The sequence below is a fragment of the Bubalus bubalis genome, chromosome 7, assembly GCF_019923935.1.
Source record: "Bubalus bubalis isolate 160015118507 breed Murrah chromosome 7, NDDB_SH_1, whole genome shotgun sequence".
Lineage (NCBI taxonomy): Eukaryota > Metazoa > Chordata > Mammalia > Artiodactyla > Bovidae > Bubalus > Bubalus bubalis.
In genome coordinates this window covers 77217326-77231375 of record NC_059163.1, presented here as the reverse complement: position 1 = coordinate 77231375, position 14050 = coordinate 77217326, and the positions used below count along the sequence as shown (strand labels likewise).

Genomic DNA, 14050 nt, shown 5'->3' with positions numbered 1-14050 from the left:
TGTTTCTTTCAACAAATATTATTTTATTATGTCATTATCCCATACCCTAGAGAGATATAAAGACAAATATTCAAAACATGCTGCTCTGAGTGATCTTCCAATCAAAGAAAAGAAGTGAGATAAACACTAATGAATACCCAGTGCATCCAAAGCAGTACAACCCTACAAGCTTACCTTATATGGTTGTCATGAACATTAAGCAACTACTTATTTATGCAATGTTTATTTATGCAATGTTTAATTAAAGCAGTCTGATACACAGCATGCATGCATGCTCAGTCATGTCCAACTCTTTTTAACCCTGTGGACCATAGCCCACCACGCTTCTCTGTCCATGGAATTTTCTAGGCAAGAATACTGGAGTGGATTGCCAGTTTCCTTCTCCAGGGAATCTTCCCAGTCCAGGAATTGAACTCACGTCTCTTGCATCTCCTGCACTGGCAAGCTCTTTACCACTCTTTACCACTGAGCCACCTGGGAAGCTCCTCCCTGATACACAGCAGTAAGCACTGTTATACATGTTTATTAAGTCAATAAATAAATACACAAAATACATGTGCCTTAACAGAATCACAAGCAAACATGATATAAAAAATTATTGAAACAAATTGATGTATAATGCCACCCTTAATAACATGTAGGAGATGGTTGAAAAGATCCAGGAAGATTTCATAAAGAATAGGTTATATAATGGATGAGAAAATTGACAGCAGAACTTATTAAAGTTACTAAGGCAAAAGGAAGCACCATTAACCCAGGCATAGAGTTGAGATAAATTCATAAAATGGTGACTAGACACAGGTGACAAGAATATAGGGTGGAAGATTGGGCTTTAAAAGTGAGTCAGGCAGTAATGGGAAACAGATAATGCTTTGTATTATTTGTTAGTATTATCATACTTGGTGATACTTAAATGAAGATAAGTCCTTTGGAAGTAACCAGCCAGTTTTACCAGAGTCAAATGTGCAGCTATGTGATGGTCACAATGACCTATCATACACAACTTTAGCAATTAGCATTGCTGTTCTGATGGCTAAAGTAATTAGTATAGTTATTAGTATTGATTAATGTACTGCTATGGATTCTTATGGGCTTCCCAAGTGGCTCATTTGTTAGAATCCACCTGCCAATGCAGGAGACGTTGGTTCAGTCCCTGGGTCTGAAAGATCCCCTGGAGAAGGGAATGGATACGCACCCTAGTAATCTTGCCTGGAGAATCCCATGGACAGAGGAGACTGGCAGGCTACAGTCCATAAGGTCACAAAAGAGTCGGACATGATTGAGCGACTAAACAACAAGAGCATGCTATTCTTTTAAGATAGATTCCTTATAAAATCATGAAATCTTGATATTGAGGTAGCTTTCACATTTAAGCTGGCAAGCAAAAAGCTGTTGTTTAGTCAACAGTTTCTTAGACTGATCTCCTTTCTCACTCTTTTCCACCTTAAGTTTATGGAGAAATACTTAACAGAATTAAGGGTTGACTCCTGTTTTCTTCTCTTAGAAATGAAGTTCTTTCTCTGTGTTCTGTCTCCAGCTCAGACTTTCTCTACTGGTAGACTGGGAGCTGATTGAGAGCAGAGTCCCTTACATCCATCCTTGTAAGCCCCAGCATCTAGTCCAGTATCATCTAGTAAATCCTTATGAACTGTGGTTTAGAATGTCTTAATTGGATTGGATTGGATTGGATTGGATTATATTAAATCACAATGAATAAGAAGTAAAGCATTTCCTCTTATCATTTTTCAAATAACTTATTATTTGCGTATAAAGTGAAGCATACATAGAATAATATTTAAACTGCCTTAGATACAGACTACTGTAAAGAGTCTGTATCCAACTGGATAGATTTAATTTGAAAACTGACAGCAGTTTCATCACAGTAGCTTGATAGATTATAATGAATACATTCCATCAAGCTGTATCATTTAAAGTAATACTAGTTGAAAGTAAAAAGCTTTAAATAAACCCTGTTTAAAAATAGCTCATCATGTATATGTTGATAAAAATTCTTTGTATCACAGATTTAAAGACACAGAATGTCTTCTTATAAAAGAAATATATGAGACTTTTAGTGCAATTAGTTCTCTTTAAGAGACAGGGAAAAAACTAATTATACACCACATTGATGTAATTCCAAACTGAGTACATGTATATACTTAAACCATGGGAAAAGATCCTTGAAGTATAAATGATATACCAAATTTAGCTGTTAGGCAACTATTTCTACCATTTGGCTAAGTATACCTTAGAAGAACAGTCTGCAACAAAGAGATTTGCTTCAGACTCCTGATTTTTTAACCAATGCTGCTTTGAATCTACACCACTTTGAACACATAAAAGTTCTAATTGTTTCTTGGAAATGAACAACAGCTGCCTATAGATGTATCACTTTATTCCTTTATTTACTGCATATAAAATCATTTAAAGGTAAGGTAGAAAAGCAAAGAACTTTTAAATCTTATATTTTTCCCGACATCTTAAAAATCTCACACAATGATCAGGAAAGTGTTCTCACTGAAAATCATATTTGGTCTAATGTGTCTGAAAATAATATATGATTGTATTATTTGTATATGAAGAAATCTCCTTAGAGATAATCAGACATGCAATTCAGCACAGAGAGTCTAGAATCGACATGGTTATGCTTGTAGTTCTTATTTATGGATGACAATTATTCTTTATAAACTAGTTGATGGAAAGAAGTGTACATTCTCTATCTTGATTGATTCTCCTTTTGCTGTTTTCTTTCTGTCGTGATGGATGTAGCTGAGGCGTATTCTGTTGGGCTGTTCCAATAAGTCATAAAAAGGAAACAGTCTTTTTTTTTCTGGGCTTATAAGACCTTGGAGACCCTGAAGATTTGAGAATTATTTTTTTTTTCAAACATAAAACAACAGAATGAGCCAGATATAAAAGGATACCTACCAAATGATTCTATTTACATCAAGCTCAAAAACAGGCACAAATAATCTATGGTCAGGGTAGTGGTTACTTATCCTTGGAGTCAAGCCTCTGGTAAATGATGCTGGTAAATGCTGTGTTTTCAGATATGCATGCTGGTTATATGAATGGGTTCAGTCTGTGACCATGTGTTAGCTACTCATTTATCTTTTGAATATATATTATACCTCAATAAAAAGTCCAAATGAAAAAGAATGAATAAAAATGAAAAGCATCCATATTTCCTCTTCCTCTGGTGTACTACATTCTAAAGGGGCTCCTCCTACTCACAGTTTGCAGTAGTTGTGTTGTCCCAAGTCATAGAAGTGTTTAGCAGCAGAACCAGCATTTTGGATCTTCTGCTTCCATGCCTTGTGATTTTTTATTTTTGCCAATCACAAGCTATGCTTACCTCTCAGACCCATGACACGGCCTGCTGGCAGGAAAGCTTTTAACCTTTCTCTATGACCTAATGCCATTTGCCCTGTTAACAGGAGAGTTGTGTGAGGAGAAACTGGACTTCTGTGCCCAGGACTTGAACCCCTGCCAGCATGACTCCAAGTGCATCCTGACGCCAAAGGGATACAAGTAAGTCTGAGATTGCATTGAAGCTCATGATTGGGGGAGGAGGGCCTTTCTTCTTTTATTTATTTAGGTATTTATTATTTATTTGGCTACACCAGGTCTTAGTTGTGGCATGCATGATCTTTGATCTTTGTTGCAGAATGTGGGATCTAGGTCCCTGACCAGGGATTGAACCTGGGCTCTCTGCATTGATAACTCGGAGTCTTAGCCACTGCTGGACCACCAGGGAAGTCCCAAGGAGGGCCTTTGTTTAAGGAACCATCTTCTTTCAGGATCTAGCTTCACACCTTTGCTCAGGATTTATAGGGCATTTTCCCCAGGGTTATTGGCATTCTTATAAGTGTTTATTTACAGTATGACCTTTTTTTAGTACACCAAAGAGTTTCCTTTTGTTCTGTGACTTTTCAAGGGAAATTTTGTATGAAATAAAAGGGCCTTTGAATGTGTGTGTCTGTGTTTAATCACTCAGTCATGTTGGACTCTTTGCAACCCCATGGACTGTAGCCCACCAGGCTCCTCTGTCCATGGAATTTTTCATGCAAGAATACTGGAGTGGGTTGCCATTTCCTATTCCAGGGGATCTTCCCAACCCAGGGACTGAACACACATCTCTTAAGTCTCCTGCAATGGTAGGTGAATTCTTTACCACTGGGCCGTCTGGGAAGCCCAAAGTAGCCTTTACTTCAGTTTAGTTCAGTCGCTCAGTCGTGTCTGACTCTTTGCAACCCCATGGACTACAGCACGCCAGGCCTCCCTATCCATCACTGGAGTTTACTCAGACTCATGCCCATTGAGTCAGTGATGCCACCCAACCATCTCATTCTCTGTCGTCCCCTTCTCCTGCCTTCAAACTTTCCCAGCATCAGGGACTTTTCAAATGAGTCAGCTGTTCGCATCAGGTGGCCAAAGTATTGGAGTTTCAGCTTCAAGCATCAGTCCTTCCAATGAATATTCAGGACTGAGTTCCTTTAGGATGGACTGGTTGGATCTCCTTGCAGCCCAAGGGACTCTCAAGAGTCTTTTCCAACACCACAGTTCAAAAGCATCAATTTTTCGGTGCTCAGCTTTCTTTATAGTTCAACTCTCACATCCATCCAAAATAGCCTTTGGCTGTGTTTAATTAAATTCATTTGAGACCCAATAGTGAAAGTCGCCCAGCTGTGCCCAATTCTTTGCAACCCCATGGACTACACAGTCCATGGAATTCTCCAGACCAGAATATTGGAGTGGGTAGCTGTTCCCTTCTCCAGGGAATCTTCCCAACCCAAGGATCAAACCCAGGTCTCCCACATTGCAGGTGGATTCTTTACCAGCTGAGCCACCAGAGAATCCCAAATAAATTCATAATATCTACTAGATGCTTTGTTACCTGAATGGAAGTCATATTTGGTAAAATAAGAAGTTTAAATTAATGTAACTGAATATGTTTTGGTCTGCAGTAATACTTTAACTACCCAAATGGAGGAAGACAGAGTGACCATATGTCCCAGGTTGCCTTGGTACAGTCCATTTATGTCTGTTGTCTCTAACTAATATTTAGTTAATTAGTGTTGACACTAATTAATATTTAGTGTCTCCTTCACTCATGTGCATGTTTTGTGGGATGATAAAGCATCCAGTCATGCCAGCTAGCAATCTTCCTGAAATATGTTTGGTATCAAATGAAATTATTCCTTTGCCACAATTCTGTAATATTTTTGTTTGTTTGTTTTTTGGGTGTATTTTTTTTTTCATTTTCCCCTAAACTTATTTATTTTTAATTGAAGGAAAGTTGTGCTGGTCTCTGCCATGCATGACCATGAGTCAGCCATAGGTATACATGTGTCCCCTCCCTGTTTAACCTCCCTCCCACCTCCTACCCCTTTCCAACCTTCTAGGATGTTGCAGAGCCCTGGTTTGAGTTCCCTGAGTCATACAGCAAATTCCCATTGGTTATCTATTTTACACATGGAAGCATATACACTGTCATGTATAGAATTCTGTAATATTTTAAGGGTCTATCAACAGCAACTTCTTTTCTTAGACAGGCAGTAGTTTAGAAATCATCCTATAGGTATCCTTTATTTTAAACATGAGGAAACCATGACCCAGAGAGGTCCATGGCTGTCCAGAGGTCTCAGTGTTACTCAGTGGTACAGCTGGAGCTGGATTTTATACTTCCCAGTTGGGTGATTTTTCTACTACAGGTTACCTCTGAGAAGTTTTACACTTTATCACCACGGCAGGTTGTTTGTTACAGAAGGTAAGCTGGATTCTCAGAAATGATACTGTAGACTCAGGTTGAGTTGTGCCTACAGGAGACAACTAGCAAATAGCAATACTTGTTCCTTTTTTTAAATTTTTTTAATTTTAATGGGAGGCTAATTACTTTGCAACATTGTAGTGGTTTTGCCACACATTTACATGAATCAGCCATGGGTGTGCATGTGTTCCCATCCTGAGCCCACCCCCCACCTCCCTCCCCATCCCATCCCTCTGGGTCATCCCAGTGCACTTGTTTCTTTACCCAGTATTTATTGAGCATCTGCCATGGGTCAGGGCATGTGCTAATATTGCCATCTTTCGTTTTTATGGAGCTTTATGGCTATTCACTCTCTCATACTCAAGCTTAGTTGCCATAAGAGTCAGAGAATTAAAAATTACTCAGGTCAGGAACAGTTTTATAAGAATAGGTGGATCAGAGCTGGGAATAACATATTAATAATTGTCAACAGATTATTGAATATTCCAAGTTGAATGGGAGATGGGGTCATATCACCTGACCCCTACTGCCTTTTGAAGATCAATCTGAATAAAATATTTATTCTCAAGTTTCATTTAGAGAATATTTCAATTCAATTTGGTTTAAAATTCATTATTTTAGAATATACAGTTGCAGCACCTGTTCATTTTATTTGATGCTTTTTTTAAAGAAAATATATTTGATTCTACTTTTCATTATATTTTACTTTCCAACCGTATGTGGTAAAAACAAAAGTCTTATTGAAATCTTTATTTTATACAAAATCCTGCATTGCATTTTGTTCTTCTAAATACATAGGTATATTATTTTAGCTCTTAATGTCTTTGATCTCCCCTTAATGAATTTGGCAAATTGAACTTCCATCATTTACATAACAAATATTATCATTTCTTAGAGAAATTAATCAGTAGAGCAGATGGTTTTCCGGAAGGACTTATCTGCTGGACAGGTTTCACAAAGCTTTGTGAATTGTAATTACAAGATAAACTGTTAGTCAGACTTAATGGAAACCATTCAAAAATAAGTTCATCTTCAAAAAGACTAACCCTTAGTTTAGTATCTTCAATTACTGTCAATTACATTGCATGCTCCTTATAGTGCATTTTGCTGGATTATACATTAACTGATTTGAGAATGCATTGTTTTCAGCAGTAATTTGTGAGTTTGTTTATAGTTTAGCAGGAAACAGGATAAATCATAGTGTTTGCTATTACTCCCATATTATAAATAATTGCACATTGTGGGAAAGGAAGTTGCAAAAATGTAAGTGGACTTAGAAACCAAAATTATATGAAGCTGCTAAAGAAAATTTCTACCAACAAATATTGTTTGGACAAGTTGTACTGTTCCTTCAACTACATTTTCTTATTACTAAGCTAATAGAGCTGGTTTTAGTTCTCTTGCTTTATTCTATACCTCATAAATCTCCTAAATTGCTTTGAGATATTTTTAGACTATGATATGCCGTAAGTAGAATTTTCAAGCATACATCTTACTTAGTCAGCTTTGGGGCTTCTAAACGATATATTTTATAGTCTTTGCTTTCTTCCTTGTTCCTCATCAGATAATAGAGTTCAGGGAATGTGATACATTTTATTGATAATACAAACTTTAAGGAACTCATAATTAAATATTTTCTTCCTGTTTTGAAACTCTGCCTGAGGAGTCAAAGAAAGGCCAAAATGTTGGTCATGATGTGACTCTGAGTTCTAATGGGCTTGAAAAATAGTCTCTGTCGAGAAAAGAATATAAAATAGCTCTTAGACAGCCTCTTTGGTGAATACGTGGTTCTCTTATCTTTTACTTTGATTTCTCTTCTCAGATAAATAATTCAGAGTGTTTCAAAGCATTTCTTCTTCTTTTAATGCTCTGTACTTGAGCAGCTCTGCTCACATTAACATTGATGGAAGCCCTTTTCTCAGGCCTTGTCCATCTAGTTGAGAATGTCTATGGCCATTTAGAATCCATTTAACTTCAGGCTTGTTTACTTTGCTTTGTTATGATTTAGCACTAAAACCACTGGCTCTAGAGCCAGCACGTTTATGCAGTGAGCTCATTTGATTTCTTAATTCATACATGCAAGGCTGTCTGTGGTGCCCTTAAATGGTATACTCTCATTTATTTTAATTCATCAGTTCTCCAGTAACTCCTAAATCCTGATTTTGCATTTTCAGGCAAAACCTTTGGCATTCAATAATATTCACATTCACTAGAGTGTTTTTAACTATCCTCATTCACTTACATCTTAATGGCTTTGAAGTAGAAAAGTAAATAATTAGTACAGTCTAAACCATGAAGATTTTTTTTAGAATTATAAAGACTTACCTAGAATTATTTTTTAAAACCTATCATTTATTGACCATTCATTATATATAAAATGCTATGCAAATTATTTTGTAGATAATGTTTTTATTTAAACTTTTAACAAACACCTGTGAGATGGAAATTACTATATATGTGTTATACATGGGAGGAAGACATAGATTAAGCAATGTAGTCAAGATTACATACACTTCACAATGAAACCAAAATATGAACACAGCTCTGCCTATTTGCAAAGTCCAAATACTATTAGGCTAAAATAATTTTCTGGTTGTTGTTTTTTTTTTAAGTCAGTAAACCCTTTCTTAAACTCCAAACAGAGATACTCATGGAAGCCAATGTGTAAAACTAATGAATCACAGCAGTAAAGTGTTGTTGGGTGGTGGGGTTCAGAGGGAAGCTGCCAGAAGCCCCCTCCCTATTTATGGCTATATCTGTAGGAGCTCCAATAGCTTCACAAAGCATAGTTTAATAATCGCTGCACGTGCCATATTGCTTTTCTCTGAGCACCTTTAAAGTACTGTGTCTTGGTGTCATAGATAGAATTCCAATGGTCAGCACTGATGAAAAAGTTTTTAAAGGGAACACCGAGTAACTAATTTAACAGCATAGGACTACGGTTAGAAATTCAGGCTTTCTTATCAGATTGCTTGGGTTCAGTTCCTGACCATGGCACACAAGTTGGATGTCCTTGGGCAAGGCACTTAATCAGTTTGTGCCTTGTTTCCTCACTTGTAGCAAGGAGTCATGGTATCACCAATGTCACATGACTGTGGAGAGAATTCAGTGAATCCATATATGAAAAAGTGACTAGAACAGGGCTTGAAGCAATATGCTCAAAGAACTTCAGCTGTATTATCCCTGGTTCTTCACCAGCTGTGCAGCCACACATCCCTTCTGCCCCACACCACCAAAGTGAACAGTCTGAAAAGCTGTCCAGGGTTGGGTCCCAGGAATTTAGTATCACCTTCCCTGCTCTACCCAGTTAGGTCGGCCCCCATTCTGCCCTAACAGGAGTCTGGATTCATGGTGAATTAGAGAATATCTAATGCTAATATGTTTGCTTTTCATAAAATTATATTTTACTCTAATGCATCCAGTCTCTATTGGAAAATTAAAAATGTTAATTGTTCTTAAAAATTTACTTAAGGTTCTTAATAAGTTTTACAACACAACACTTTTATCATGTCAGTACTCAGATGAATTAGCTGGAAATAGAGGATACCATAGCCAAATAGAGTGAGGGAAGAAGAGACGGAGGGAGGGAAAGAGGAAAGAATGAACCCCGGTGCAATTAGCCTAATCTTATTTGGATTGTGGAGGCATACTGTCATCTGAGAGGGGAAATTGCTGTTCCCCTGAGAGATCACAGTGAGAAAGCATGGAAAGCTTTGCAGATCAGTACTGTTTTCTATGCATCTGTTAGTGTTTAGGCTTTATGAGCCTGTTCTAAATATGTTCTTTCGAAGGCAATACCAGTTTCCTAGAGGAAATGCAACTGTTGTGCTCATTTTGGCTCGCTTAGGTTTGAAACTATTTACCTGCTTGTTCAAACAGATGTGACTGCACTCCAGGATACATAGGCGAACATTGTGACATCGACTTCGATGACTGCCAAGACAACAAGTGTAAGAACGGAGCCCACTGCACCGACGCAGTGAACGGTTACACATGCACCTGCCCTGAAGGCTACAGGTAAAAGCGCAAGTGAATATTTGTATTTAAAGTGTTCTAGGACTCAGTTCGTATTGGCAATTAAGTAACATCTAATCAATGTATTTTTTTCTGTTCATTCTTCAGTGGCTTGTTTTGTGAATTTTCTCCACCTATGGTTCTCCCTCGTACCAGCCCCTGTGATAATTTTGACTGTCAGAATGGAGCTCAATGCATCATCAGGATCAATGAGCCAATATGTCAGTGTTTGCCTGGCTACCAGGGAGAAAAGTGTGAAAAACTGGTCAGTGTGAATTTTGTAAACAAAGAGTCTTATCTTCAGATCCCTTCCGCCAAGGTCCGGCCTCAAACAAACATCACTCTTCAGGTAAGGTTCCCCCACTACCAAGAGCTGATCTCATCTGAAATCAGCTCAGCTTCCATGCATAAATGTGCGTGGCAGTTTCTGAGTGATGTTATTTCTTAAACGGACAGTTACATACTGCATAGCACAATGACAGATAATGCTACTTGTGTGAAAAGTTCCTGTTAGTCTCTCTAATATTTCTTTCTGTCAAACCTAAATGGACACCAGGTATTTTTATTCGCTACTTGATCACATAAAATACACACACACACACACACACACACACACTCACACACTCACACTGAGAAAGAGAGCAGCAAAATATCTTTGTTTGGTGCTTAGGTAATAGCTTACCATGTGGCACTAGTGGGAAAGAACCCTCCTGCCAATGCTGGATATGTAAGAGATGCGGGTTCGATCCCTGGGTGGGGAAGATCCCCTGGAGGAGGGAATAACGACCCCTCCATTATTCTTGCCTGACAATCCCATGGACAGAGAAGTCTGGCAGGCTACAGTCCACAGGGTCGCGAAGAATCAGACACAGCTGAAGTGACTTAGCATGCAGACATGCACAATGCCACTTGATTCATTTATTTCTGTGGCTCTGCAGTTCAGGTTTTACACAGTGGGAGGGTGGGCGGAGTGGGGAGCTTTCCTTAGGAAATCTGCAGCTGACAAGAGTACAAATGAGACAGAAAACACCTTGACAGAATATTCAGCCAAGTGTCATTTAGCTTCCACTTGAATTTACAAATTCAAATTTTAAGTCTTTCCACCAAGTCACCATTTACCTTTGAGCAAGTCATTCAGACCCCTATAGACAAGGTTAGGCTAGATTGCTGCTGCTGCTAAGTCACTTCAGTCGTGTCCGACTCTGTGTGACCCCGTAGAAGGCAGCCCACCAGGCTCCCCCGTCCCTGGGATTCTCCAGGCAAGAACACTGGAGTGGGCTGCCATTTCCTTCTCCAATGCATGAAAGTGAAAAGGGAAAGTGAAGTCGCTCAGTCGTGTCCGACCCTCAGCGACCCCATGGACTGCAGCCTTCCAGGCTCCTCCATCCATGGGATTTTCCAGGCAAGAATACTGGAGTGGGGTGCCATTGCTTCTCCGTAGGCTAGATTAGGGGTCATAAATTTACATGGGGCAGATTGCGGCTGCATGTTTGTTTTATCTGTTCAGCAAGATATTTCAATATGTTTTGAATTCAAATGTGTGTAGCCAAATTCCTATGACCCCATTCCTTATTTGTTTTATCCTGGCACTCCAGCAAGGGGGCAAGGCATCTTGAGAAGTCACGAGAAATGGGACCCCGGAAGGCAGGCTGATGTTCTTTAAAAAGCCTGCCTCCCTAATTTCCCGCCATTTGCCACCCAAGTTGTTATGAGAAGTACCCAGTGGTGTTTGGGCTTAAGTCCTAACTTTTCCTGGTCCTTGAAAACCCTGAGAAAATCAGAAAGCAGAATAAATACAAAGATTTCCCCCAATCATGGCATAATTTTACATGCAACATGAAAATCCATTATGCTCAATACAGTCGCATTTCACATATGCCATAAAAAAAAAAAAATCCATAACAGGAGCAAAAAGAGCAGGTAAGTGAAAATCTCCCAGAAAGGAAATTCTAAGCACATTCAGTAATGTTAAGAGTTTCTCTTTTTTTGTTTTTTTCTTTTTGGACTGGCTGCCTTTTTTATATTTATTTATTTTTTAATTGAAGCATATTAAGTGTTTCTTATTATTCTTTTTAACAGAAAGGAAATGTGATCATTTTATTCCTGATTAGATTTTATCATTGTTGGCTGAGACAATACAGCTTAATATATAACAGGGGAAACTTGATTCACATTAGGCACTGTGAACTTGATATGGAAAATATTTTTCAATTTTAATTTTCTGAAGTATAAGTTGTGTAATGTCCTTATTTTTGCATATGTCATTGGACATGAGTCTTTAAACTTTAACATTGCTAATATGCATGGAAAGAGAGTAAATATGTGTTTATGAATGTAGAAAAACATTTTGAAGTTCTTTATGAAGTTATTTATAAAAAAGTAATCCAGGAACAGGTCATCTTTCAAGTAATCATTTCAGTGTGTATTAGTATTTTCTCAGAGCCGTAAAGAAGAAATAAACTAGACTAAAAGCTCTTCACTAGGAAGTCTTGTTTCTTCTTAATGAAGTGTGTATGAACAACTATTCATCCTACTAATGTCAAGGCTACTTCCCACCAGATCGCCACAGATGAAGACAGTGGAATCCTCCTGTATAAGGGTGATAAAGACCATATTGCTGTGGAGCTCTACCGAGGGCGTGTTCGTGCCAGCTATGACACCGGCTCCCACCCGGCTTCTGCCATTTACAGGTGAGGATCTCTCAGTTACTGGGCGAAAACAGTTGCTTAACGCAGAACTGCTTCTCTTCTATTATTGTGTTGTGGGGAGGGAAGGAACAACTTGACTACAGCAGACTTTGTAAGTATACTAGAGGCCTGGCAATAACAGATAGCATACTCAAGCTGGATAATTGAGGAAAGATTTATTAGATGACTATTTACAAAGATTGTCTGGGACAGTGGAGTGATCTGAAGTTAGTAACTCGGGATATTGCTCCTGCCCATGGGCTTGAAGGAAAGAGGGGAGACAGCAGTTATGGAAGTCAATGCTAAGAAAAGGAATTGTGGAGAGGACTGCCTGACAGAAAGAAGCAGCTCCACCTTCAATGGAGGAATGCTGTCAAGCCTCAGGGAAGGAATCAGGGTTTTAAATACTCGATTTCCCAACAGCCTCCTGCCCATGCTTCTCTCTGGCCAATCAGATGCCAGAAAACATCAGACCACCCACTGATCTCGCAGGGAGAAGATGGATGGAGAGTAGTTCTAGAGAAAGAAATGCAGGATACCCAGCACAGGGAAAAATTTAAAGTTACCATTCATGCAATCTGTATTTATTGAGCACTTGATGTGTTCAAGGCACAGTTCTAAGCTTTCAGCAACAAAGTCCCTGCCCTTAAGAAGCTTACACATAAGAAGCCAATGGACACCTCCAAGATGTATAATCATATCATTCATTTTGGAAGTTTCTAATAACATAATGAATTGATGATATACTGAATGTAGTAATAATATACTGATATGTGGATGGGGGAGGATACACTGCTCAAAGTACGCTTTTTGCATAACCTTCAGAGCCCCTCCTTTGGGTCTCAACACCAATCATTTGGCAGACAAGTAACCTAGTTATCGAGTTTATTTCTTCACATGTATAAATAACTGCCACCATCTAGAGCAGGGTCACAAATTCAGAGGCAGTCAGTTTTTCCAGGTGATAACTTAAATGAACTGAGTGGGCTAATTGCAAGCAAATGATATGTGCTCTCATTCTTTTATTCTTGAAAAGATTCTAACCTTTTAGAGAAGCATTTCTGGGTTACAAATAGCCTTGGTGTTGGCACCATAATAGGAATGGTTGTAAGCAGAGTGAACTAAAAGCAAATCGTTGTCAAAACAGGACTAGACCTCTTCTACTCGGGTCTCCCTGAATGCTGCCATGTGAAAATGTGGACCCAGGTTTTGGCAGAACTTCTGATTTTTCAAGAAAAAAATTGACACTTTAAAGTTTTCCTTCCTTAAATATGATTCACATTTTTTAAATGCCATTTGTGGCAAACAAAACACATTTGTAAACCAAACACACTGGGCACCAAGTTTGTGGGCATTGACTGAGACATAAAATGGAGATACTGGCCTCTATGTTACTGACATCATACTTATATATTTTCCATGTGCTTCACATGTTATTTAATCTTTCACAATGGTTCTGGAAAATAAGATGCCAATTGTAGCCATGAATCGAATTCAATAAGTCCTTTTCATGGTAAGCTAATCCACTTGGGAATATTTAGAGCCTGGAAACAAACACATAATTATTGGTTTCCAAGTA

At 38.5% G+C, this 14050-nt stretch overlaps 1 protein-coding gene across 5 annotated transcripts in view; it reads left to right on the top strand.

Annotated features, from left to right (window-relative positions):
* SLIT2 (slit guidance ligand 2) overlaps positions 1 to 14050 on the top strand; it is a 403181-nt gene that overhangs the window by 365194 nt on the left and 23937 nt on the right. For all 5 annotated transcript variants that reach the window (XM_044946045.2, XM_044946044.2, XM_044946043.2 and 2 more), the window contains 4 exons: positions 3438 to 3531; positions 9650 to 9787; positions 9893 to 10133; positions 12344 to 12474. In XM_044946045.2, coding sequence (XP_044801980.1) covers positions 3438 to 3531; positions 9650 to 9787; positions 9893 to 10133; positions 12344 to 12474 — 604 coding nt within the window. The remainder of the gene's footprint in view (positions 1 to 3437; positions 3532 to 9649; positions 9788 to 9892; positions 10134 to 12343; positions 12475 to 14050) is intronic.